This window comes from Lolium perenne, chromosome 3, assembly GCF_019359855.2.
Source record: "Lolium perenne isolate Kyuss_39 chromosome 3, Kyuss_2.0, whole genome shotgun sequence".
Taxonomy (NCBI): Eukaryota; Viridiplantae; Streptophyta; class Magnoliopsida; order Poales; family Poaceae; genus Lolium; species Lolium perenne.
The window spans coordinates 273,958,679-273,982,034 of NC_067246.2; the positions used below are offsets into that span (position 1 = coordinate 273,958,679).

The 23,356-nt window shown below is 46.3% G+C and overlaps 2 protein-coding genes across 2 annotated transcripts; one reads left to right on the forward strand and one right to left on the reverse strand.

Moving 5' to 3' along the window:
- Positions 1–2,916: 2,916 nt before the first annotated feature.
- On the reverse strand, positions 2,917–5,825 carry LOC127344497 (laccase-4). Its single transcript, XM_051370790.1, has 5 exons — positions 5,599–5,825; positions 5,291–5,442; positions 4,771–5,144; positions 3,380–4,351; positions 2,917–3,265 (listed from the first exon to the last, which is right to left on the reverse strand). The coding sequence occupies exons 1-5, from the start codon at positions 5,704–5,706 to the stop codon at positions 3,135–3,137; spliced, it is 1,737 nt and encodes a 578-aa protein (XP_051226750.1). The 5' UTR covers positions 5,707–5,825; the 3' UTR covers positions 2,917–3,134.
- Positions 5,826–21,223: 15,398 nt separating this feature from the next.
- LOC139838175 (uncharacterized) lies at positions 21,224–22,030 on the forward strand. Its single transcript, XM_071827548.1, has 3 exons — positions 21,224–21,336; positions 21,556–21,869; positions 21,954–22,030. The coding sequence occupies exons 1-3, from the start codon at positions 21,224–21,226 to the stop codon at positions 22,028–22,030; spliced, it is 504 nt and encodes a 167-aa protein (XP_071683649.1).
- Positions 22,031–23,356: the final 1,326 nt, after the last annotated feature.

The following is a 23,356-nucleotide window of genomic DNA, read 5'->3' on the forward strand; positions in this document are numbered from 1 at the left end:
CGAGCAATTAGAGAAATCCTGCTGGGTAAACCGAATTAGAAGCAATGGTCGATGGAGAGCAGCTGGGCGTGTCCGGCCTGGCGATCCTAGACAACGCGAGGTCGGCGAGCAGAGCCAATGGCTGCCTGGACTCGTGCCTTGGGGGTGGTGACGAGTTGCGCTAGATGCGTCCGCAGGAGGCGAGCAATGGGGGCAGTTGTGTTGCGCAACATTTATTGAGGGCAGAGTGTGCTGGGAGGCGGTTGGGCGGGCGGATGGGTCAATCTTTTGGCCGTTGGGGTAGACCAATTAATCGGCATTTACAGTTTAATCGCTTGTCAGACCAAGTAATCGGTTCTAGCGACTAATGCACCTGATTAGACTTACGGTTTTGCTAAGTTGACTGAGACTTAAAAAAATATCAGTCAACTGAGACATAGGCACACCATTAGACTTAATCTACACGGTCACACTACGAGTAGCGATTACAATGGAAATGATATGAGTGGAAAGACCGACAGCTCCCATGGATTGGAACTAAAGTTCACTGTGATCAACCAGATGCATCCCTCTTCATGCGTGTACTCACATTACCAATTTACCATTAGGATGTTAATGTTTCCAGTTTCTAGACATCAAGATGGCTAGGTGAAGCTGTTTCGGGCCTCCGAATGAGATAGCTACAAGTCTGTATAAGTTAATAAGGTTGAAAAATTAACTGTTGCTCAGGCCATGACGGTGGACAAGTGGATGACAGGGCTTCACTACATTAAATTCAGAGCTACTTACGGGATTCACAATTCTATGTATTAAATTGCATCTCTTTGATGCAGATGGCGGGGCATTTCCTCATTTCGAAAAAATGGATTAAATTTCGAAGCAACAACCAATCCAATGGAGAGGACCAAATTATTTGACATCTCAATGCCTCTTCACAATAGAACTCAACTTTCAGTTATAAAGCACATTTCCTAGGGTCTTTCTCTGCCATTGACTTCTCCAAGCTCTGGAAATCTAAAGTCCAACCTAAATGGATACTACTGGCATGTGGCTAAGAAAACACATCCTTACTAATGGCATTCTACAAGCGAGGGGGTTGGAACACTGGGAACATTGCGTACCAGCCTGTGATGAAATGGAGACAACCTCTCATAGCCATACTCTCGGCCTAGTTGGCATCTAATTGCTCAGTTGGTTGGAGGTTGCAATGGAGATTCAGTGCCATCAATTCTCATCTCCCGCGGATTGGTAGCGGTTTATGAATGATGTGCTCACTAAGATGAACTGATTCCGCTAAAAAAAAAGAACTAAGATGAACTGATGGTTGCCGGGGCGTGACACATCTAGAAGGAGCTATGCATGCATGTCTTTCAACAGACACATGTTGCTGAATGCTAGGTCCTCGAGTTTATTAAATGTGATCTAAGGGCGGTTCAACTTGCTGGAGTTACCCCCTACAGTACTTGGCCTCCACCTCTCTCTCCGCCGGGCAGATCCGGAGCCACTCCGCCGGAATAGCCGGTCGGAGGCGGTGAAGGTGACGCGCCGACATAGTCTAGGTTAGTCTAGGTCTTCTCTTTCTCTAGTTTTGCTGTTTACCCTTGTGGATATTGGCGTGATGCCCGTGTTGAGGTGGTGGCGGTGGAGTCGGGGCTTCTCCCTGCTGCTGGCGGCGGTGCTGCAGCTGCTCGTGGTGCGCCTGTGGTCGGTGACAAAGGCGAGTGGCGGCAGGACGGCGTCACCCTCTCCAATAAAAGCCTTCATCGAGTCACCAGATCTAGGCGAGCTCGTCTTCGATCCCTCTCTCTCTGGCCACCGCGGCGGTGGGGATTGGGATGGGATCTCCGACGACCCTGCTTTTGGCAGATCTGCTGGCTCCTTCTCTAGAGCTGATCTTCGTCGAGCGGAACACGCGGTGACCAAGCATGTCACTGTGATCCTTGGCCAATATGGTGGCCCGATTTCTTCAACCTCCATGGCGGAGGCCCTCTCGGTCGGCTGTTGGAGCTCGACGCCACGAGGGAGACAAGTGGTTCGTCCCCGTCTCTCTGGTGGTCGCCAGGGGCTTGACCTTGGCATCGGCAATGAGCGTTCCAGCATCATGCGCTCGAAACTCGGCAGAGACGCCTGGAGTTCGCCGGCGGTGCGTGGCGGAGACTACCTTGGACCCGATTGCTTTTTCTCTATTTTGGTCAGGGTGGTTTTTGTAAAGTGGAAGGCCCTTTCTTCAAAGTTTAGGTTTGTCTGTGCAAGAGATGTAAAAGGGCTTTTCTGTAAAATGTACCTGCCACTTGGTTCAATATAAGAGCTCCACCGGGATCTTCTGACCCCACTTATGTTCAAAAAAAAAGTGATCTATGGTTGTTTGGAACCTACTTACATAAGAAGACACAGGGGAGATCGTTCGCTTGAGACATGCGCTGATGTTGGCGAGTAGTTACATTAGCAGCCTAGTTTTTTCTTACTGTTTTAGTCCTCTGTCTTTTATGTATCAGCTAGTCCCTCTCTAAGCTTGTAACCCAGACTATTTTTTTCCTCCGGCTTAATTAATTTGGTAGAACAACTGCCGTTTTCTCAGAAAAAACTTTCATGTCTTTTCTTGCAGAACTCTCTCCTACATGGTCTGCACGTGACTTAACTGGACCGTGCAGCATCCACCGTAGCCTTCGTGATTGCTCCGGCCAAAGATTTAAGCGATCACGCGGTGCATCCAAGTGTGCTCTGAGGCATTTTTATATTTCACGAATTCGACTTCACATAATTATACCAAAAACTGGAGCAACTCCAACTTCTCAGAATCGTGGAGCAAAAGGAGGAGGGGGGGGGGGGGGGGGGCACCGAGGCACACCCCCATAGCCTTAGGCTTGTTGGGGACGGCCGTCAGTTGGGCTGTATTAACCAGAAGGCCCACGAGGCAACAAAGACAGGCTTGGGATGTCTCGTGCAATTCACTTCATTGTTTATTATTCAACAAGTACCAAAACATGGTTCATCAAAAGTTTAAAGAAACGAAATAAGAAAAATGTAAGAAGGTCAGCTATGAACAAGATTTCTAAACACGTTAAATTCTCCTGCAGGAGAAATCAATCGCAAATTGGCGAACAAATCAAAACGAGGGGGGAGAATCCATCATCATCAGCTGCGATCAGGTACATCTAGCACTTGGGCATATCGGACGGCGGGGGAAGCAGCTTCTCGTTCGGCTTGGTCCCGTCCTGCACGGCCCATGCCATTCTCAGCCCCCACGTTGTGTGCACCTCCAAATGGCAATGCATGAACCACACACCTGCACACACATTCACAAACATTGTCATGCCCAATTATCTGACAAAGCTGGTTCGATCTTAGGGAACCGTGTGTTTCACGTATGGATTATATATAGATCGATCGATCTGGTTACCTGGGTTGTCTGCAAGGAAGCGAATGGCCACCCACCCGCCGGCCGGCACGCCGACGGTGTTCCGCTCGACCGGGTCGACGAGGTTGAACTTGGCCGGGTCGTTCGTGGGGTCATAGTTGCCGAACCCTTGCCCGACCACGAAGAAGTTGTAGCCGTGAAGGTGCAGGGGGTGGCTCTCGATCCCGAGAACGCTGGTATCCTGCATCACCAACTCCACCGAGGTGTTATAGGGCAGCGAGAGCAGCCTGGTCCCCGTGGCCACGTGCGTGTTGTTCGGCGGCGTCCCGGTGTAGTTGAACGGCGACAGCGGCATGGCCGGAAAGTTGGACGCGTAGACGCCCCTGGACAGGCCGGTGAAGTGCGACTGCAGGAGCGCCATGGACGGGAGCACGAGGGAGACGTTGTTCACGGCGGCCGCGAACTGCGTGCCGTTGGGCCCCTGGCAGGTCATGTTCTTGGGGCACGGGAGCGTGCCCAGCCCGATCGTGAAGAAGAACCGCCTGTCCACCGACTGCTGCACCGCCGCCGGGTACTGCTTGCTGGCGAGGCTGAGGAGCTTGGTCGTGAAGCTGGTGACGAATTTGGTGTCGTTGAAGAACGGCAGGGTCGGCTTGAAGAGCGGCAAGGTTTTGTCCAAGCTTGGCGTAGAAGGTGAGCCTGGTTTGTGGTACTCGAGGATGCCGGCGACGGTGGTGTTGTCGTAGGTGCCCGGGCGGATGACGGAGTAGGGCGCGGCGGCCATGTAGAAGTTGGCGTTGGGGTACACCGGCTTGGTGGTGAGGAGGACGTTGGTGGTCATGCCCGGGGAGATGACCAGGGTCTTGACAGTGAACGGCTTGACGTAGACGGCGTCGACCTCGACGACGGTGAGGGTGTGGTTGGCGACGGAGAAGAAGAGCTCGTCGTTGAGCGCGGCGTTGATGAGGCGCAGCAGGTACGTCTTCCCTGGCGTGACCTTCAGTTTGAACGTATCTGTATGCGTTCCATATATGCACGGTAATTCAGTAATTTGCATGAGTAGAAAGCTAGCAAACCTAATTGGCCAGGAAGTCCTAGGTATATAGGTGTAACGTAGCTAAGTTCTTGTTAACGTAGCACCGGCCGGAACCAACAAACATCAACGGCTAAGGTGCACCAAATGTTAGGTCAGGTATCACTGTGTTGTTCCAATGACACACTAAACTCTACAATAATCCTTAACAACCAACGCACCATTCCGTTCCGTTTGAAGGAAGGATCGGAATATTCTTCGAATTCACTTTCGGTGATTTGGTTGATGATTGAAAAGCTCTCGATCAGCAAGCACACTTTTGGCTCTGGTGATTGCGAGTTTGCGACTAAAACTAAAGATGCATGGAAGCACACCACAGACTGCAAGCAAGCGAACGTACCTTTGGCTGAGCAGTTGTAGAGCGGGCCGGGAAGCCCGTTAATGGTGTAAGCGTCGGAGATATTGGGCGCTCCGCCGACCTTGAGCGCCTTGCTCATGATGTCCTCCGTGTCCGCCGCCCACCACTCGCCGAAGATGACGGGCACCTCCTCGTGCGGCGCGGGGAACGGGTAGGGCACGCCGAGCTTGGGGAGGATGACGATGGCGCCGTAGACGGTGGCGCGGAACCAGGAGATGTGCGCGTGCCACCACAGCGTGCCGCGCTGCCCGGTGACGGTGAACTTGTAGACGTAGGTCTGGCCCGTCTGGATAGGGCACTGCGTGACGTACGCTGGCCCGTCCGCCCAGCCCGTCTGCAGCTGCCGGATGCCGTGCCTGCGGGCGACAGCGACGGTGTGTCAAAAGAGTGGGGCAACTTGGCCGAAAAGGAAGAGCGGACAGCTTCGTGCAGAAATGGTTGCGAGCTCGGCGACGGCGGAGCTTACTAAAGCTAAAAGCGAAAAGGTAGATGAAGTACGTACCAGTGAATGGACATGTTGTGCGCGACGTGGTTGGTGACGCGGACGTGGACGCGGTCGCCCTCCCTCGCGATGAGCTCCGGCCCTGGGAACTGCCCGTTCACCGTCACGATGCTCTTGGTGCCGCACAGCCTCGTCACGTTCGCCATTTGCACCTGCAGATTACAACAATCAAGGTTAATATTCAGACACCGTACCGTACGTGTGTGGCAAATCAAGATAATGGACACAAGAGTCCCTAAATCAACAAGATGCATATGCATGGATAGCTAGTAGCTATAACTAGCTAGCTATCGGGCGTGGAAACATACGTTGAAATCGTAGTGTCTGGTGATGCCTTGAGCTTGGATGATGAGCACCATCAGGGTCGCCATGGCAAGAGGCCAAGGACGAAGAAGGGAGGAGATAGCCATGGCCATGGTATGGTATCTAGCTAGGTCTAGCTAGCTCTATATGTGGAGATTGCCCTTCCGAGCTCTCGAGGAGAGCAGAGGAACGGGTGCTAGAGGATGGAACGGAATGGATGCTGGAAGAAGCGCTTGAGTTGTTTGTATATATAGGGTACGCCAAATATTAAGCCCGCGTGTGCACCAACTACCACCGCGAGAAATCGTCATTCCCTTTGAGTACTGTATAGACCCTTAGTCCATGCATTGTCATTGGTAGGATACGCAGCTTAGATGGCAATTCTTGTTTGGTGATTCGGTGGATGAGCTATCAAGGCCGGCCGGAGCTAGCTCCATCGATCCAGCAAGCTGGACTGGCAAGCTTTGGAGTGCGGCTAAAGCCAGCCATCCACAACCATCTCGTTTGACCATGTTTTGTATAGCTAGCTAGCATGCATTCCTATCGGCTCTTGTTTGATTTGCCTGCGTGGTCGCGTACCGCTTCTGGTGAGCTGCCCAGAAGTGAAAGGTAAAAGTGCAGGCGACCCTAGCTAAAAGCCATATTCGTGGTAAATTAGCTGCAAAAGGGGAAAGAAACGGATGAGAAATCCAAATCAGACATCAACCAGGCGAGAAAGCCTTGCACTGCACATTTCGAAAGGAAGATGAGGAAAGATCTTCGCGGACTCGCCTGTCAAAATGTCGAATCCAACATTATTGATTGGCCCCTAATCAAAATCCTGTACTTTGCCTATTTTTATGTTCCCCGGCCGGCTCAATGGATTATGGGAGACGTTTTATGTTTAAAAATGACACTACTTCTGAGAGAGAGTGATGGAGCAATTGCCGAAATCAACTGGCTGTGTCAATTATTGAATATAGCATCATGACCAGTTGATTAAGTTTTACTCCATACTATATACATATATCCATGATGATGAGCAAAAATGGATTCTGAGAGACGTTTTACGTTGAAAAATGCCATTAATTCTGGGAGAGTGATGGATCAATTGCCGAAATCAACTGGCTATGTCAATTTAAAGATTCTATCGTGCTTGGGTAGTACCGTGAGAGGTACCAGTACTTCCTCCCTTAAGAATGCTGCACCTCTTCGATATCTACCGTTAAATTGAGCAAGGGTAAAATTGACCTTTCACCAAATAATGGATTTACGCCCACTCTCTGATCCCACGATCTTCAAACTTTCCACCGGCGGTCCCCAAATAGGTGCCGGCAGGGACGTTGGTATTGTCGTATGGAGGTCGCTGGTAGAGCATGCTCTATTTGGGAATGCTGCTCCCACACCTGCGTCCTTTATACGCCAGCCCCATAGATTTTGAAATTTGGAATGACATTTAAAACCAAAGTTCCTACGAAATTCATACAAAATTATGCAAAAGTAACTCAAATTTTAACCAAAATAAAACTTAAACTTAACCCTAATCTACTGGCTGTCAGTTGGGGCGCGCGACGGGCCTGCCTCGTCGTCATTCTTCGCCTATGCCGCCTGCGTTCGTGCCCGCCTCTCATTCCTTGTTTTGCGCATCTAGCGGTGGAGCCTGGCAGCCGGCGTCGCAGGAGCTTGTCGGCGGCGCTGTCCCCACGCTGCCAGCCTTTGCGAGAAGCCTCATTCTGGGCGCGCCACGCTTGCTCGCGGGCGAACGCCTCATAGTGGCGATGAGCGTTCAGCTCGATGTGCTTCTGTCGCTCCGCCTCCATGCGGAGGCGACCCGCCTCTTCCGTGGCTGCTCGCTGGCACGAGATCTCGAGGGCGTGCTCGAGGTTCGCGTCGTTGACAAACTCCCGATGCTCCTCCTTCAACCTTCGGAAGTGATGCGCGTTCAACGACACCAGGATCGATGCCTGCTCCGGGTCAGCGGGGCCTGTGGTTGTTCGACCCACTGCGCTGCCTACTTCGCCGCCTGAGCTTCCGCGTCTGCGACGTAGGCCTCGTGCCACGCTGCGAACCATGGGTCCGCGGTGTCATCGGAGCTGTAGTCTGCGTCGGGCTGCGACTCCGGCTCCGGCTACAGTGTTGGTGGAGGCGCCGTAGGCAGCGCGCGGCCATTGAAGCCAAGTATGGAGTACGTCGTCTTAAGACGGCGCAGAATTTTTGAGGTGGAGAGGAGAGAATGGCGCGGCAGCGGTGGTGGAGATGAGAGGATAGCACCGCGGTGGTGGACGACATACGTACTAAATAGCGGTGCCAACTACCCGCATTTACATCGGCGTAGGCGACTGGACTCCGCGTGGCCAGTCTACCCTCATGGCCCCCTCGTTTTCCGCGTGGGAGACCATTAAACGCCGACGACCAACCTTCCCGCATAGCGGCCGATGCGAACCGCCGCGTCCTCTTGCTGACAAGGCGCCCCCACCCGCGAAAACCGTCGTGCCGCGAGGCGCCAGCGCGCCCGATTCGCGCCCTACACGAAGGGGTCGGCACGGGGATGCCGACGATTCTATTGGGCTCGAAAACTAGCCGGCACTGTTTGGGGCGTGCCGGTGCGAGCCAAAAAACGACGCCGACCCCCAAAACGCTATCGGAGCCGCCGGTGGAGATGCTCTAATATGGTAGCACCATCGGCTTGGCGTGAGAGAGGCGGCGGCTGACGGCTAGCATGCGGCAGAATACAGACCACAGACTAAGCGGATCAAAGCGCCATGTACCGGCATCTATGCTTAGATTGGAAACAAAATCTCGGTCTTGGTTCAGATTTCATCCATACAAGATAAACCGATCGCATCTACCACAAATATGAAAACTAGAAATTCTAGTAAACATTGAAACCGGAAAGAAAAAAACACATGCGGTGCAGCGTTGACATTGTCGCGCCAATGGCAGTGGCGATGGCAAACCCATGTTGAGGTTGTCAAAGAGGTCTTTGACGTCTGGGAAGAAGTCGCTGTTGGGAAACTTGTCTTTGGAACATATCATGTTTGTAGTAGTCATGTGTAAGCGCTCCCCAAACACTTGATCACCCCTCACCCATATAGTTCTACAGAAGGCGGGTTCCGGAGGCCTACTGTCCTATTGATATATGCACGCTGAACAACAGATTGAGGAAGACGATAGCGACATCGTAAGGTTCTAAAAGGAGGCAGCCACATATGTGTTGTAGGGCTAGGGTTTGCATCCAAGATTATATAGTGTGGTTCGGGAATGTCGGTGGGCGCAACCCACGTCTGAGTCAGCACAACCACGATCCAGAAAAACCAAAACGAAACGGGTGCGTTAACGTGTCCGTTAGTGACTCATAATTAATGACACGATTAATTTTATGAACAAAAAGATAAGCTCGGCTCGGTGAGATTCCCGCAGCTCGCGTCGTGGCGAGGCGGGTAGTGGAGGAGGTGTGTTCGAGGTCTGTCTCTCTTCTCACTCACTTACACGGACTAGAAAAACTCCCTTTATAAACCACTCCGCATCTCTCTCTCTCAACTAGCAGTGTGAGACTAAATTTTATCTCACCCCTTGCCATACAAGAATGCGCCAAAGAGAATTTTGTAATTTGTATTGGGCTATGGGCTAAGGCCCAAGTCCAAATTCCAACAATCCCCACAAAGTCTCATTGACATGTTAAATACGATTATTTCAGAACATTATTTATTATTTATATACTGGTGCATGGTGGAGACTGTAAGTTAAACTCGCACTAATAATTTTATATTACACTAGTTTGCAACTTCATTAGTGCACTATGCCTTGAACTACGAGTTTTACACTAGCTTTACACAAAGCCTAGACCGATACTAGGCTGCTCAAGGCTTCCGCTTGCCGTGGAGCTTATACATTTCCTGAATTTATTAGAGAGCACCAAACTCATGGACTGCGACATTTGATAGCCAAACTCATATAGGTGTCTTCTTCAGAAGATGTTATGCAAGACAATATATTTGTTTAATTAAGCTACTCATAACACATTAAGATAAATATAAACATGCCATGCAGATTATGAGAGTATTGGATCTTCATGGAGAGGTAAATTGAATAAAGGGATATGCTCCTCCCAGATGACCTACAACTTATCTCCCAACTCTAATTCACGGCATCTTCGATCACATAGAGTAGGTTGCCGATGTGGACAACTCATAGTGTGGGTCGCAAATCCATCTCTCTTAATGTATTCGCTGGCACAATGCATGATAGACCATTTGTGAGTGGATCTTCCAGATTTCTAGATGCTTCGATATTACCCAACGCAATAACTCTGGAGTTTCTCATTTTTCTAATAGATTTTCATTCTCATCTTCACATGTCTTAATGACTTCATATTATCCTTAGAATTCTTTACTTGATGTTCATAGTTTGATTATCACAGTTCACCAGAATAGATGGTATTGGTTTCTCAACCAAATGTAAGTCCATCAAGAGCTCACGAAGCCACGCTGTTTCAACTGTGGTTGTGTCTAATGATGTGAGTTCTACTTCTGTTATTGACCTTATTAAGATGGTACGCTTGCAAGTATTGTAGAAAAAAGCGCCACCCGACCAAGTGTAAATAAACAACCACTCATGGCGTTAGTCTCATCAGCATCAGATATCCAGTTTGAGTCACTATAGCCCTCAAGTACCCTTGGATATCCAGTATAGTGAATACCATAGCTCGTAGTGCCTTTCAAATAGCACAAAAATTTCTCAAGAACATGCAAATGAAAATCTCCAAAATTGATACAATTTGGCCGAGTTTTCTTACAACAAAGAGATGTGAGGCCTCAGCGCTGGATAAATACATAACCGATCTAATGATTTGCGAGTATCGCAATTGTTCTATAGCAATTATTTGGTTCTTTTGAATTAGCACACGGCGTTGGAGAAGATTTGCAGTCGCTATACCCGAAACTAATCAATATATTTTCTAGATAGTATGACTGGAGCAATGTAATCCCACCATTGCCATCCTTCAGCAACTTGATGTTTAAGATTACATTAGCTACTCCTAAGTCTTTCATCTCAAAGCAACGAGATAGGAACTCTTTGAGGTCCTTAATAACAGTAAGGTGGATCCCAAATATCAATATTTCATCAACATATAGACAACAGATAACTACATCGCCCCCACCATGGCGATAGTAAACGCACTTTGTCAGCTTCGTTTACAACAAATCCTTCAGCACTTAGAGTTATTTCGAACTTCCCGTGCCACTTCTTAGGTCCTTGCTTATGACCATACAAATACTTCAATAAATTACACAACTTTCTTCTTGACCATCTACTACATATAGATTTTCTCATTGAGTTCTCCATTTAGGAAAGTTGTCTTAACGTCCATTAGCTGAACGAGAAGACCATATGAGGAAGCCAAGGAAAGTAGTACTAAAATAGTGGTCAATCGAGCTATATTTGAGTATGTATCAAACAAGTATTTGCCTTCTTTTTAGATATAACCCTTGGCCACAAGCCATGCCTTGTACTTTTAAATAGTACCATAAGGCTTAAGCTTTTTCTTGAACATTCATTTACATCCTACAGGTTTGCACTCATAAGAACGATCAGTAACCTCTCCGAAGTACCATTAGCTAAGATGGAATCCATCTCTCTCCGGATAGCTTCCTTCTAGTATTCAGCATCCTGAGATGCATAAACTGCATAAATAGAAGTGAGAGTATCATCCACGAGGTACACAATGAAATCATCACCAAAGTACTTTGCAGTCCTCTGTATCTTGCTCCTTTTGGGAGCTTCATTCTCGTCCTCCATAGGATTATCATAGTGTTCTGTCGCAATGGTAGGTTCAGGAATTATAATTAACTCCTCACTAGATGAACTATCATCTCCTGATTTGATGAGCTAGACATGTCTTTATGGGAAATAAATCCTCAAAGAAAGTCGCATCATTTGAATCCATAATTGTACTAACATGCATGTCGTATACGTCAGATTTCACTGTAAAAAATCTATATCCAGTGCTATCAAATGAATATCCCGAAAAGTACAATCATCGGTTTTGGTCTAAGATTGCGCTTCTTTGGTATCGGTACATTTACATTCGCCAAACAATTCCAAGTTCGTAAGTAGGAGAGTTTCAATCTTTTCCTTTCTCATTCCTAAAATAGAGTAATTGTTTTGTTCTTTGTGGGAACACGGTTTAGGACATGACACGCAATCATTATCGCCTCGCCCCACCATACCTTGGATAGACCCGATGTATCTAACATCGCGTTAACCAAATAGTTAGAGTAGTACGGTTCTTTCTTATGCCACACCATTTGACTAGGTGAGTAAGGAAGCATCTTCTCATGGATAATACCATAATTTGCACAAAAAGAATCAAACTGGTTGGAAATATACTCTCCACCATGTTTAGACCTAAATCATTTAATCTTTCAATCAAGTTGGTTTTCTGCTTCAGCTTTATAGACATTAAAGTGATGAAAAGCTTCATCTTTAGATTTTAGAAGGTACACATAAAAAATATCGAGTGGATTCATCAATTAAATTCATGAAGTATCTCTTTGCACATTTTGTTAACTCGTCATTCATTTCATAAATATCTGGATGTATGGGTTCCAGCGGTGCCAAGTCCCTTATCTCGACAGTCTTGTGAGACTTGCGAGGTTGCTTAGATTGCACACACCTGTAACACTTGGAACTCTTGACCGTAGTAAATTTCAGAATTAAATTCATATTGACTAGCCAGTCATGCATCCAAAATTAATATGACAAAGTTGTGAATGAAAAATATTTAACTCACTATAATTGCAAGCATGATTAATAATTAATTTGAGTACATAAGTTTGACAAAGATAAGCGGAACAAGCCTCCGCATCATAACCCTTTGCAACAAATTGTCCATATTTAGAAATTACAAATTTATTGGACTCAAAAACCAACTTAAAACCATCTCTACATAAAAACGATCCGCTTAAAATATTCTTATTGATGGAGAGAACATGTTGCTGATTATTCAGCTGAACGGTCTTCCCCGAAGTAAACTTCAAATTTACCGTAGCAACACCATGAATAGAATCACGTGGGCTATTCCCCATCAGCACGGAGGAAGTCCTTGCGACCTAATAAGAAGAAAACCTGAAAATATTAGAACATACATGTGTATTGTCACCCGTATCTATCCAACAATCAGGAGAATTGCATATTGAAAGGACAGTAGGCACAATACCATACCTACCGTCCTTCATCTCAGTATCACCACCTGTAACACCCCAACTTTTGCAACCTTGTTTATGTGTCCAGTGTGCAAAAATCAGGGGGAACATAAACTTTTTCTAAGTGTTTGTTTAGATGAATTTGTTTTGATCTGCTTGTAGATGAATTGCCTTGATCTGTTGGTCTAGGTAAATTTTCTTGAGCTACCTCAAAGCATAACCCTTCTAGGGGTAAAGCCAACTAGCAACTCACCAATTAAAACCCTTCCATTTGTGGAATCATGAATGCACGTACCTTGAGATCCTCCTTGTGATGCACTTTAGCTCACCCTATACTTTATTAAAGTTTTGAAAATCATGTACTCTCTAATCCTTTTATATCTTGAACCCTAGACACCAACCTTGGAACAACTCCAAATTTGGCTAAGTCAAAAACTGTTATGAGATTCAATTTTGGAGACTCTAGCTATATATATCCTTTGCCATATGAGACAATGCACTTAGCCCTTGACCTACCTTGTCGTGTGGACTTCCCAACCCTACCAATGCTTAATTTGGACCAGATTAGTCATCTACCCCATTATCCTTGATGGTTTTGAGGCCACGACAATAATCTATTTTTGACAGTGTTAAAAGATTCAAACTTTGGCAGTTATTTTCTAAGCCCTCAAACCTATTATAGGTGAACTCAAGGCATGGATGTCATCTATGAAACTCCCTCTACAACTCCCACGTCTTGCGTGTCCCATTATATCCTTGCAACCCATATATTTAACTTGATCTTATACCCTATCTAATATTTTAGCTCTAGATCCCTTCTCACACTCTAATCTCTTGTTTTTATTAAATTCAAGTTTAAACCTTCACAAAACCAAGAGTGGAAAATGATGGATACATTGTGTAGTAATCATCTACCCTTGAGATAATTTTTTCCTAAAATTATTATTTCTCAAATCAAGTTATTTCTATTTCTTTTCCAAAATTCACAAAACCCTCATTTACTTCCCCTCTATTTTAAACACAAAAATATTTCTAGTTTTATCAAAAGTATTTCAACTTATTTTCTCAAATAAAATAGGGAAGGTGAGTGGTATTTTGCACCATCTCTTTCCACTCTAAAAAGAGTTTCTCTAAAATATTTTCCTTCTTCCTTTGGTTTTTAAACAAAAAAACACATGGTATTAGAACTTATGCCTTTTCCTTTTGAAATATAATTTATTTAAAACTTATTTTAATGCATGATACTAGTGTATATGTCATTTCTTGCACTTTTACCCTCTTAATGATTTTGGGAACATTTCATTAAACTATCATATGCTAGTAGGACCCCTTGAACCCAAAACCTACTTTTCTACTTTACAAAATTTCATAATTTGTTTCAAATCATTTTCTTTCAATTTTGGACCAACTCATAAAGTGTTCAAAACTAAATTAGTTAAAAATCAACTTAAATGGCAACACTTGTTCCACAAGCACACCTATCTGATCTATATACCATCATGACCTCAATTACCAAGCCTTGGTCCAAATAGATGATCATTTGATCATTTCATGTGTTTTAGTCTCTATATCCTTTATCATCTTAAGGCCATTTTATTGACCAATCATCTCGTGCTTTGGATCTGGGATGGCACACATTGTTTTGTGGAGCCTCGCATAGTCTCTTTGGACTTGGCAAGGTGTGTCGGCCGTGCCATGAAAGAAATCCATGCCCACTCCTTCCCATCTCTCTTTTTTTCTCCTTCTTTTTTGAGCCAACACCAAACCTCCCCACTGACCTCTTCAGCGCCTCTCACTCTCCCTAGTCGATCCCTCTGGCTCCTATGTGCTTGGAATGTTGGAAAAAGAAAGAGATTTAAGAAAGAAAAGGAGGAGGCTGGAAATGCCGTGCGCGGGCACTTGATGTCGTGATTTATCCACCTCCACTCACCACCAGCCAAGTAAAAGGCTTGCCCTGACACTACACACTCCTCTTGCATGCCTCCACCTCTCTCTGTCTCCTCCTAGCCCCTCTTGTCCCCTCTCTCTCTTGGGAACCCGCGAAGGAGACATCTCCCTCTCTCTCGTATGCAGGACATGCACGACATGCCAGTGGCCGTTGACACGACCAGGTACTCTCCTCTCTCTCTTAGACATTGTCTGGAGCCCTCCCGCGCCACAGACCGCCAATGGGGGACCTGCTCACACCGGCCACGCTCACACCGGACACCCGACATACCTGTTTCGGTGACCTTAGCTATCGTTCGATGGTTGAGTGGACTGTCACCCTCTCACCCATGCTCGGGCAGGCGCTGCCCTGCATCATGCTGCATGCATGCGACCTCGCCCCGCCGCCGGCATTTATTCAAACACCTAGCTGTCACCCTATCACCCACACAACTCCTCCGTCCCCAGTCGTTCCCAAGCACCACCGACAGCAACTCCGTTCCAAAATGGTCTCTGCGCACTACAGACCCCACGACACCGCCCATCCCAGCCATTCACGAGACATCGCCCCTCCTCTCTCTACACATGCACCCGAAGTACCATGGACGCCGGTGGCTCCTTTTAAAGCTCCCAGGACTCCCCCAGTGATACAGTCTCGCCACTAGGATCCTCTCTCACTCCGCTATCGTCAACCGAGCAGAGAGATCCCGTCTCTCTCTATAGCTTGTGCTCGCCGTTGAGAATCTCCGTAGATGTAGAGGGTTGTTGTCGATTTACTCCACTGTTTCTATCCCTCTCTGTTTATTTTGAAGCCCCTATCTCCCCTCTCGCTAACGTGCCCCATCTTGCTCCCCAGGTTGGCCCGATGAGACGTGTTCATTAACAGCATGGGAGAGCACCATCGACAACCGCTGTTTCGACCGTTGCTATTTTCGCTGTAGCGACATCCATTCGAAAGCTTCGTCTTTGTTGTGTCCAACGCACCGGGTCTCGTCGGATTCCACGAGTTGTGGTGAGCACACGACCTTTTTTTCTATTAGGGTTTCCGGCCGTTGTATGCATGTCGCGGGGAGGAAGAAGACGTGGCACCGTTGGATTAGATCCAATGGGTGCATGTGGATTTTGCGGGGCTCGCGTTGACGGGGCAGGGATATGCCCCGATAGTCAAAACGACTCCTCCCGCGTGCCTCCTACGGTAATGGGCCGGTCTGCGCTGGATTCAATTACTTTCTCTTTTTCTCCTAATATTGTCCTGATAGGCGTGTCTGAGGTTTTAATCCAATAAAAATTCCACCCATGTCCAAAATTGATGATTCAAAATTCTGCATTCGCCTAAACAAATTCCTAACCAACTGGAGTTGCATGAATGTTAATCCCTACCCTATATATTTAATGGTATCCATGTTTCTGAAATGTTTCTGTTTTAGTATTAAATTAATTTTGGGAGTTAGGTTTATCTTTTTGCAGCGAGACAATTTTTTTAAAAAAGTAGGTCTTTGTAGCTTTATTTTGGCATAGGTTTCACATACAAGAGCTTCCCGGTTTCCGTGTAACTTGGAAACTTAGATCTGGCCGGTAGGGACTTGGGTGATTTCGAGTTTGAAGAATAAAACTGTTTTTGAATCAAAACCAACTCCCAGTGGTTAGTATCACATTAGGCTTTAAGTGTGCTCAAAGGAATATTTTTGTGAACTCTAGTTTATTTCTACGATTTTTGAAACCAAAACATAGCCCTTTTCAGTATAAAAATTCTAGAAATTATTGTATAGCTTTAAATTTAGTGAATCCAATTTTGTGTGAACCCTTGTTTGAATACCTATCCAGGGGCATAGGACTTGTTTGTTGTAATGTATTGGTGGTCTATAGATTTTAAAAATATTTAACTGATTTCTGGTTTTATAAAAATGTTAAAGAAATTATGTACATGTTTTTGCGCCAAAACCAATTGGGTTGAACACTCTCAGATTATACCTACCTAAGGGTATAAAGTTTAACCCATGTTTGGTTACTCAGAGCTCTTGGCTATTTAATTAGGAATTCTAGGCATAATTGCCTCTAGGGAAATTGAGTTGTTCTAGTGGTTTCCAAAATTCATTAGCCACCTGAGCTTGTGTAGATTATGTTAGATTATGTTTTAGGAAGAGCCTTTTTAGCAAATAGATGTTCTATTAAGGCCTTTTCTAGCAACCATAAATTAGTTATTTTATAAATAGGATCACCCTTTTTGCCCTAGGGGGTATTTGTTGAAATGTTCAGTGACTCTGATTTAGTGGTTTGTTGTTGTGTGTGGTTTGTGTGGATTGATGGCTAGGATTGATTTTCCTTCTCTTTTAGTTTACGACATTAGAATGCGAGTACTATCGGAGAAGAATGAGATGATCTTGGTGAGGATTTCTAAGAGGAAGGAAGACCAGATGTTCATGAAGAAGAAGTCCAGGGACAAATAGCCAACCAAGGCAAGCCACCTCTTGATGCACACCTTAGCCCTACTGTCTTACTCTTGCATTACTACAAGTTTTATAAATGGCATGTCTTATTATTTATATATGTGGGTGGTTATGCCACTCGGAATTTTAGTGTCCCACGCTTACGGGTGATGCCCTCAATGATACCTACTCGACTATCTCTTTAGTGAGGTGGTGCTTAACACCTTATCATCTCTTGTTGCCGCTTTTCAAGCAAAGATGGACTATAGGTTAGAAGCCCTTTGAAAAATATGTTTTATGAAAAAAGGTTTCAAGGAAGGAAGTTCTTTGAAAACCTTAGACGGGGTGACCTTGCCCAAGTGTGAGTTTTTGAAAATAAAAAGTGTTTGCTTCTTGGAGGCAAGTGGAGATAAAAGTGTTTTCAAAAAACTTCGGTGCCTTGGGTGCTTAACCTGACCAATTTGACAGTGCAACCAGATTACCCCAACATGGGCACGGGGCGTAGCATAGTAGCTTGTCTCGCCTTAGTTTGGATCCTGCAAGTGTAGTGGCAGTTCGACCATGGACGCTTTGACCTGAGTTCTTCCTGCTAAAAGGGACGCAACCCATTTGCTTGTTCAGGTACGCGGGTTACAATCTTTGAGCTCACATTGAAAGATACCCACAGTTGGTTGAGGCATTCCGGAGGATCAAGCCATCTAGGGACTTTGCAACTCCTGGAAATCCCTCGGACTATGGTGTTGGGAGGTACAACTCATTCAGCACGTCTTGGGCTATGTCGAGCAAGCAAAAAACCACGATCGATTATCTGAGCCCCGCGTTTTAACGCTTGGTGAACCAGGGATGATCCCGATGGATTTATCGGATCTTGTGGGGAAAGTGTACAACCTCTGCAGAGTGAAAACTATTTGAATAGCCATATCCGCGGTTATGGAAGGTTGGGAAGGCATGATACTTACGCTGAATAGTTTTGATTTATGAAAGTGTTTTCTAGAGGGTTTGTAAAAGAAAACCAGTGGGACTGGAGGAAATGTACCTGGGAGGTACGGTGGAACGTTGGAAAAGTTTTTTTGGTCATACTGTGATGGCCGGAAAGGAAAATTGGTCATCCTTACCTATTAGTCTTCAAAGAAACTTGTTTTAAAAAGGTTTTCAACAAAGATATAGAGATGTCATACTCTCGAGAGAAACTATCTCTCACTCCTTGTAACCTTAGAATAGTGCTTGTTTTGCTACTGCGAAATATGCATATCCTTTACTTCTCTCTAAAGTGGTTGCGAGTACAATTCTAATGTACTCATGGTTTTGTCCCTGGCTATTTACTTGGCCAGACTTGGTGGAGTTCGACAGATGAAGAAGGAGTTGACGACGTCTATGAGAGTCAGGAACATTCTCCCAGTCAATTGCATGTAGGGTTATGGCATGACCTGGGCCATGCGAACACTTTCGTCTAAAGTATTTCTTTTGTGTGATTTTTGATCTCCTGCCATTGCGGCTCTTATGTAAGTATTGGTCTCGAGACGTGTTGTAATCTTTTTATTCGGTAATGTAATGGATGAGGTATTTGATACCAGTTCGGTTATGCTTTCACGACACACTGATCATGGGATTGTGAACGAGTATGCATAACGAGTGTTTCAGACAGCTAGTCCGGGGCCCCACACCACCAATAATAACATTGTGGTCTTGTCGTTGTTCCCACACTTTTCATAGATATTCGAGCAGTTAGGAGCCCAATGATCAGGATCACCATAGACGTGGCAAGCCCATTTCTTCTTATCGTTCTTTCTCTTGAAGTTGGTTGAGTGTGAGGTCTTGATTTGCCTTCAAACTTTCCTTTATCTTCAGATTTTTTTTTGTTCTTGAACTTGTGGGATTTGAATTTTTTTCTTCTATACCACATTGGTACTAGAATCTCCAACAAATCCTCGAGCACGTGTGTCCTTTTATCTTGCCTTTTCTTTCACGTGAAGAGATCCAATGAGATCTCAAATGGAAAACACTTTCTCGTATTTTTTATAGCAGTAGCAAAGTTCCTCCACGAGGGAGGAAGCTTGGCAATGATACCACCGGCCACAAACTTGTCCGGTAAGGTCACTTGAACAGCTCAAGCTCTTTGGCAAGTGATTGTATCTCATTAGATTGCTCAACAACTAATCGCTCACCAGTCATCTTGTAGTCATAGTATCGCTCCATGATATACAAATCGGTTCCAGCGTCTGAGACCCAAAATTTAGCCTCGAGCGCATCCCACACGTCCTTCCAATTATCAAATGTCATATATGGGTCAAAAATGATGTCCCTAGGAACACTGAAGAGAACCGTCTTAAACATGGCATCAAATTTCTCGTAAGCTTCCTCTTCTGCATGAGAAAGTTCATCCTCGGGTTTGCCAAGAGCGGCACTATAGATCTTTGGGTTACGAAACCACAGAGCTACTCTCGTACGCTATCTCTTATAATGTGAACCATCAAAGTGCGATGGCCTTGTAGCAACGGTAATTCCACTTGAATTAATTTGCCTATAATCAAGTTTTCGATTGTTGAATATATATAAGGAAATTACTATATGATTTAATTTGGGTAAACAATAGATAAATCATGAATACAAAAACAACAAGGAAACTAATCATGCAGACTAGCATAGTAGATGAATAAATCACATCTCAACAAGATAAACCGATCTCATCTACCACAAATATCAACACTAGAAATTCTAGTAAAGACTAAAACAGAAAAGATAGAAACACATACGGTGCAACACTAGTGTTGGTTGCGGCAACGGTGATGGAAGTAGTGTCAGTGTTGCCGTACATGTTGAGGTTGTCAAAGAGGTAGTTGACATATGAGAAGAATTCATTGTTAGGGAACTCGTCGTCAGACGATGTTGTGTTGGCAGTAGTCGCGCGTAAGCGCTCCCCAAAAACCTGATGACCCCTCACCCGTACTGTTCTATGAGAGGCGGGCTTCCGAAGGCTTACTATCCTGTTTGTCGGTGCACGCCAAAGGATTCGGTGCACGCCAAAGGACGGGATGAGGAAGACGATAGAGGCGGCGCAAGGTTCTGGAAGTAGGCAGTGCATATGTGTCGCAGGGTTAGTGTTTCCGTTTGAGTTTATATAATGCGGTTCGGGAAGGTTGTGGGGTGTATCCCATGTCCAAGTTGGCACAACCACAATCCAGAAAAACCGAAACGGTTGCGTTAACACGTCCTTCAATGACTGGTAATTAATAATATGATTAATTCACATAACCGTAAAAATAAGCTCGGCTTGGCGAGATTCCCGCGGCGTGACATGGCGGACGATGGCGGATGAGTGTGCTGGAGATCTCTCTTCTCACTCACTTATAAGAATTAGAATAACCTCACTATAAACCACTACACATTTCTCTTAACTAGTAGTGTGAGACTAAAATTTGATTCCACTCCTTATCATATATGAATGGCTGAAAAGAATTTCAGCATTTGTACTTAGGTCAAAGGCCAAATTCCAACACTAAGATCACCTTCGTGAGAGTAGTCGGATCAGGATAGAGGTTCCTGCCATCCGAAAAGACGATCAATTGCTTCGCCGCATAGCGCCAACGCGATGGCTGTGGTGGCCTGCTGAATGTAAGCTGGATCCTCTAGGTTAGAGCACGTCCAGCCGTCTCCCCGACTAGGTCCCCGACATGCATTTTTTCATCCGGACGGCGTTATTCGGCCCAGTCGTGCCCCAGGTTTCTCGTTCCCCCCCCAGAATAGGCTCTTAATCCATCCGGAGAGCCCAGGCCATCCCCGGCCCCCCGGGGTGCGCTCGGGGACTCCAGATGAGAGAAAAGCGGGGACGGGCCCGCTCTGTCGGCAAGAGAACACGCGTACCCCACCACTTTCTCGTAGCAAATCCCCCTCCCCTCTAGTAACTCTCTCGCCGCCGGCACCACCCCTCGCCAATCTGTCGGCTGGTTGCGTGCACTCCGCCATCCCTCCTCCCACTAGCCTATATTCCTCCATCCCTCGTGTCGTCTGCCTATATTCCGCCGACGGGAAACTCCTCGCGTCGCGCCTCGCGTCGACCACACCTGGCAGGTGTTTGTCCATTTGCCTGGGCGGACATGGACTCGGACGAGGAGGAGGAGCAGATGTCCGCCGAGTTTTTTGAAGAAGAGATGGCAGCCGCCGCCCAAGACGAGGAGCACATGTTGATCCTGGCTTGCTTGTCTGGCTTGTACGTGGAGAAGGCCATTGGTCGCCGTGGTGGGTCAACACCAGGTCGCCGGAAGTGCAAGCCGAGGCAGTGAATGGAGGGCTACTGCATGCTCTACGCCGACTACTTCGCCGACAGTCCATTGCACGGTGAGGCTTTTTTTAGGCGTCGTTTCAGGATGAGCCGAAAGCTCTTCCTAAAAATTGTGTATGCCCTTCGAGACTACGAATCCTATTTCAGATGCAAGTTGGATTGCACCGGCATGGCAGGGTTTTTCGCCCTCCAAAAGTGCATGGTGGCTATGCGGATGCTGGCATATGAAGCTCCTGGTGATTCTGCCGATGACTATCTTCGGATGACGGAGTCCACCACCCTTGATTGTTTCTACCGGTTCTGCAGGGCGGTGATAGCAGTGTTCCGACCTAATGTTGAAGACACTGCCCGGATCCTCGCTTTCAATGAAGCTCGAGGATTTTCGGGGATGCTTGGAAGTATTGACTGCATGCATTGGAAATGGAAGAACTATCCGTTTGCATGGAAGGGAATGTACAAGGGTCACAAAAAAGGTTGCACTGTGATACTTGAGGCAGTGGCTACCCATGATCTCTGGATTTGGCACTCCTTCTTTGGTATGCCAGGATCCAACAACGACACCAACGTCTTGCAGTGCTCGCCGATCTTCTCCAAAGTTGTTGAGTCATACTCCCCCGATTGACTTTGTGATCAATGGCCGGCACTACAACAAGGGATACTATCTTGCAGACGGTATGTATCCCAAGTGGGCAACATTTGTGAAGACTATCTCAAGCCCCGTCCTTCCGAAGGAGGTGGAGTTTGTCAAGGAACAAGAAAAGACGTCGAACGTGCATTTGGTGTCCTCCAGCAGAGATTTGCTGTCGTCCGGTTCCCCGCTTTGACTTGGTCCAAAGATCAGATGTGGGAGGTGATGAATTGTTTTGTGTGCTTACACAACATGATTATTGAGAATGAGCGTAAGTATGCAGTTCCTCTGAGCGAACAAGCTGCACCATATGACAGAGAGGGTTCTCTTGCACAGCATAATCACCAGGTGCCGGCATCGTGAGCTTCGTGCATTGCTATGCGTCAGGAGATTCGAGACTCCATAATGCATCAACAGCTGCAGAATGAACGCTATTTATCGTTAGATTTGGCCGTGGGGAGCGTGAACTGCTGGAGCTGCTCTTAAGAGGATGCTCAGCAAAATCACCTTCGTAGTTCGTACCCATGTAGTTGAGCATGTGAGACCCACCCCAAAGTAGTACCAGGATGTACCAAACGATTTACCTGATTAATTTATCAATTGCGTAACCATGCACACCGTTACATCAAACAATGTCGACGTCTATTTTAAATAAAAGTATTCTAGATACCATGAGTACGCGCATACATTCAAAGTTAGGTTGCCCAGCTTAATCGAACATCATTTCATCGTATCACACACGCGCCTCAGCAATTTCTTTTGGAGGGGTGAACTCCCCGGCCGTCGCATCAACATGAGATCGTCTAATTGGCCTGTCAAAAAATATACTTGAAGATGAGATCATTTCGGAAAGCAAGAGCGCGATGTGCTTGCTCGAAAAGGAAAAGCAGGTAGGGAGAGATCTGGCTAAAATTGAGGTCATTGCGAAGAGGCCGATCCGACGGTTGATGGGCAAAATAATATTGTTAGTCATCGTCACCAACCTAGAACTACAAAGCAGCTTAGCTTAGCTTCGTCTAAAGTTCCAGGATCGCTAGGTGGTGAACGTCCGCTCCCGATCCTCGACAACTTTCTTTCTTTCAAATATACAGTAGAACGAAAATCATCCAGTCTGTTACAGTACTCTAATATAGTATTTTGAACAACATTTGCATGGTCGCGACATATGGATACCGGAGACATCCATATCCAGTAGGTGCAACCAGCTACACAGTTGGTGCCAATTGCGTGCCTTCTTGAGTCGAGTCCTTCCCTTGTACTGTTCCCAATGGAGAGAAGGATGCTTGACCCAACCAGGCCCAAGGATGCAAACATTGTCCC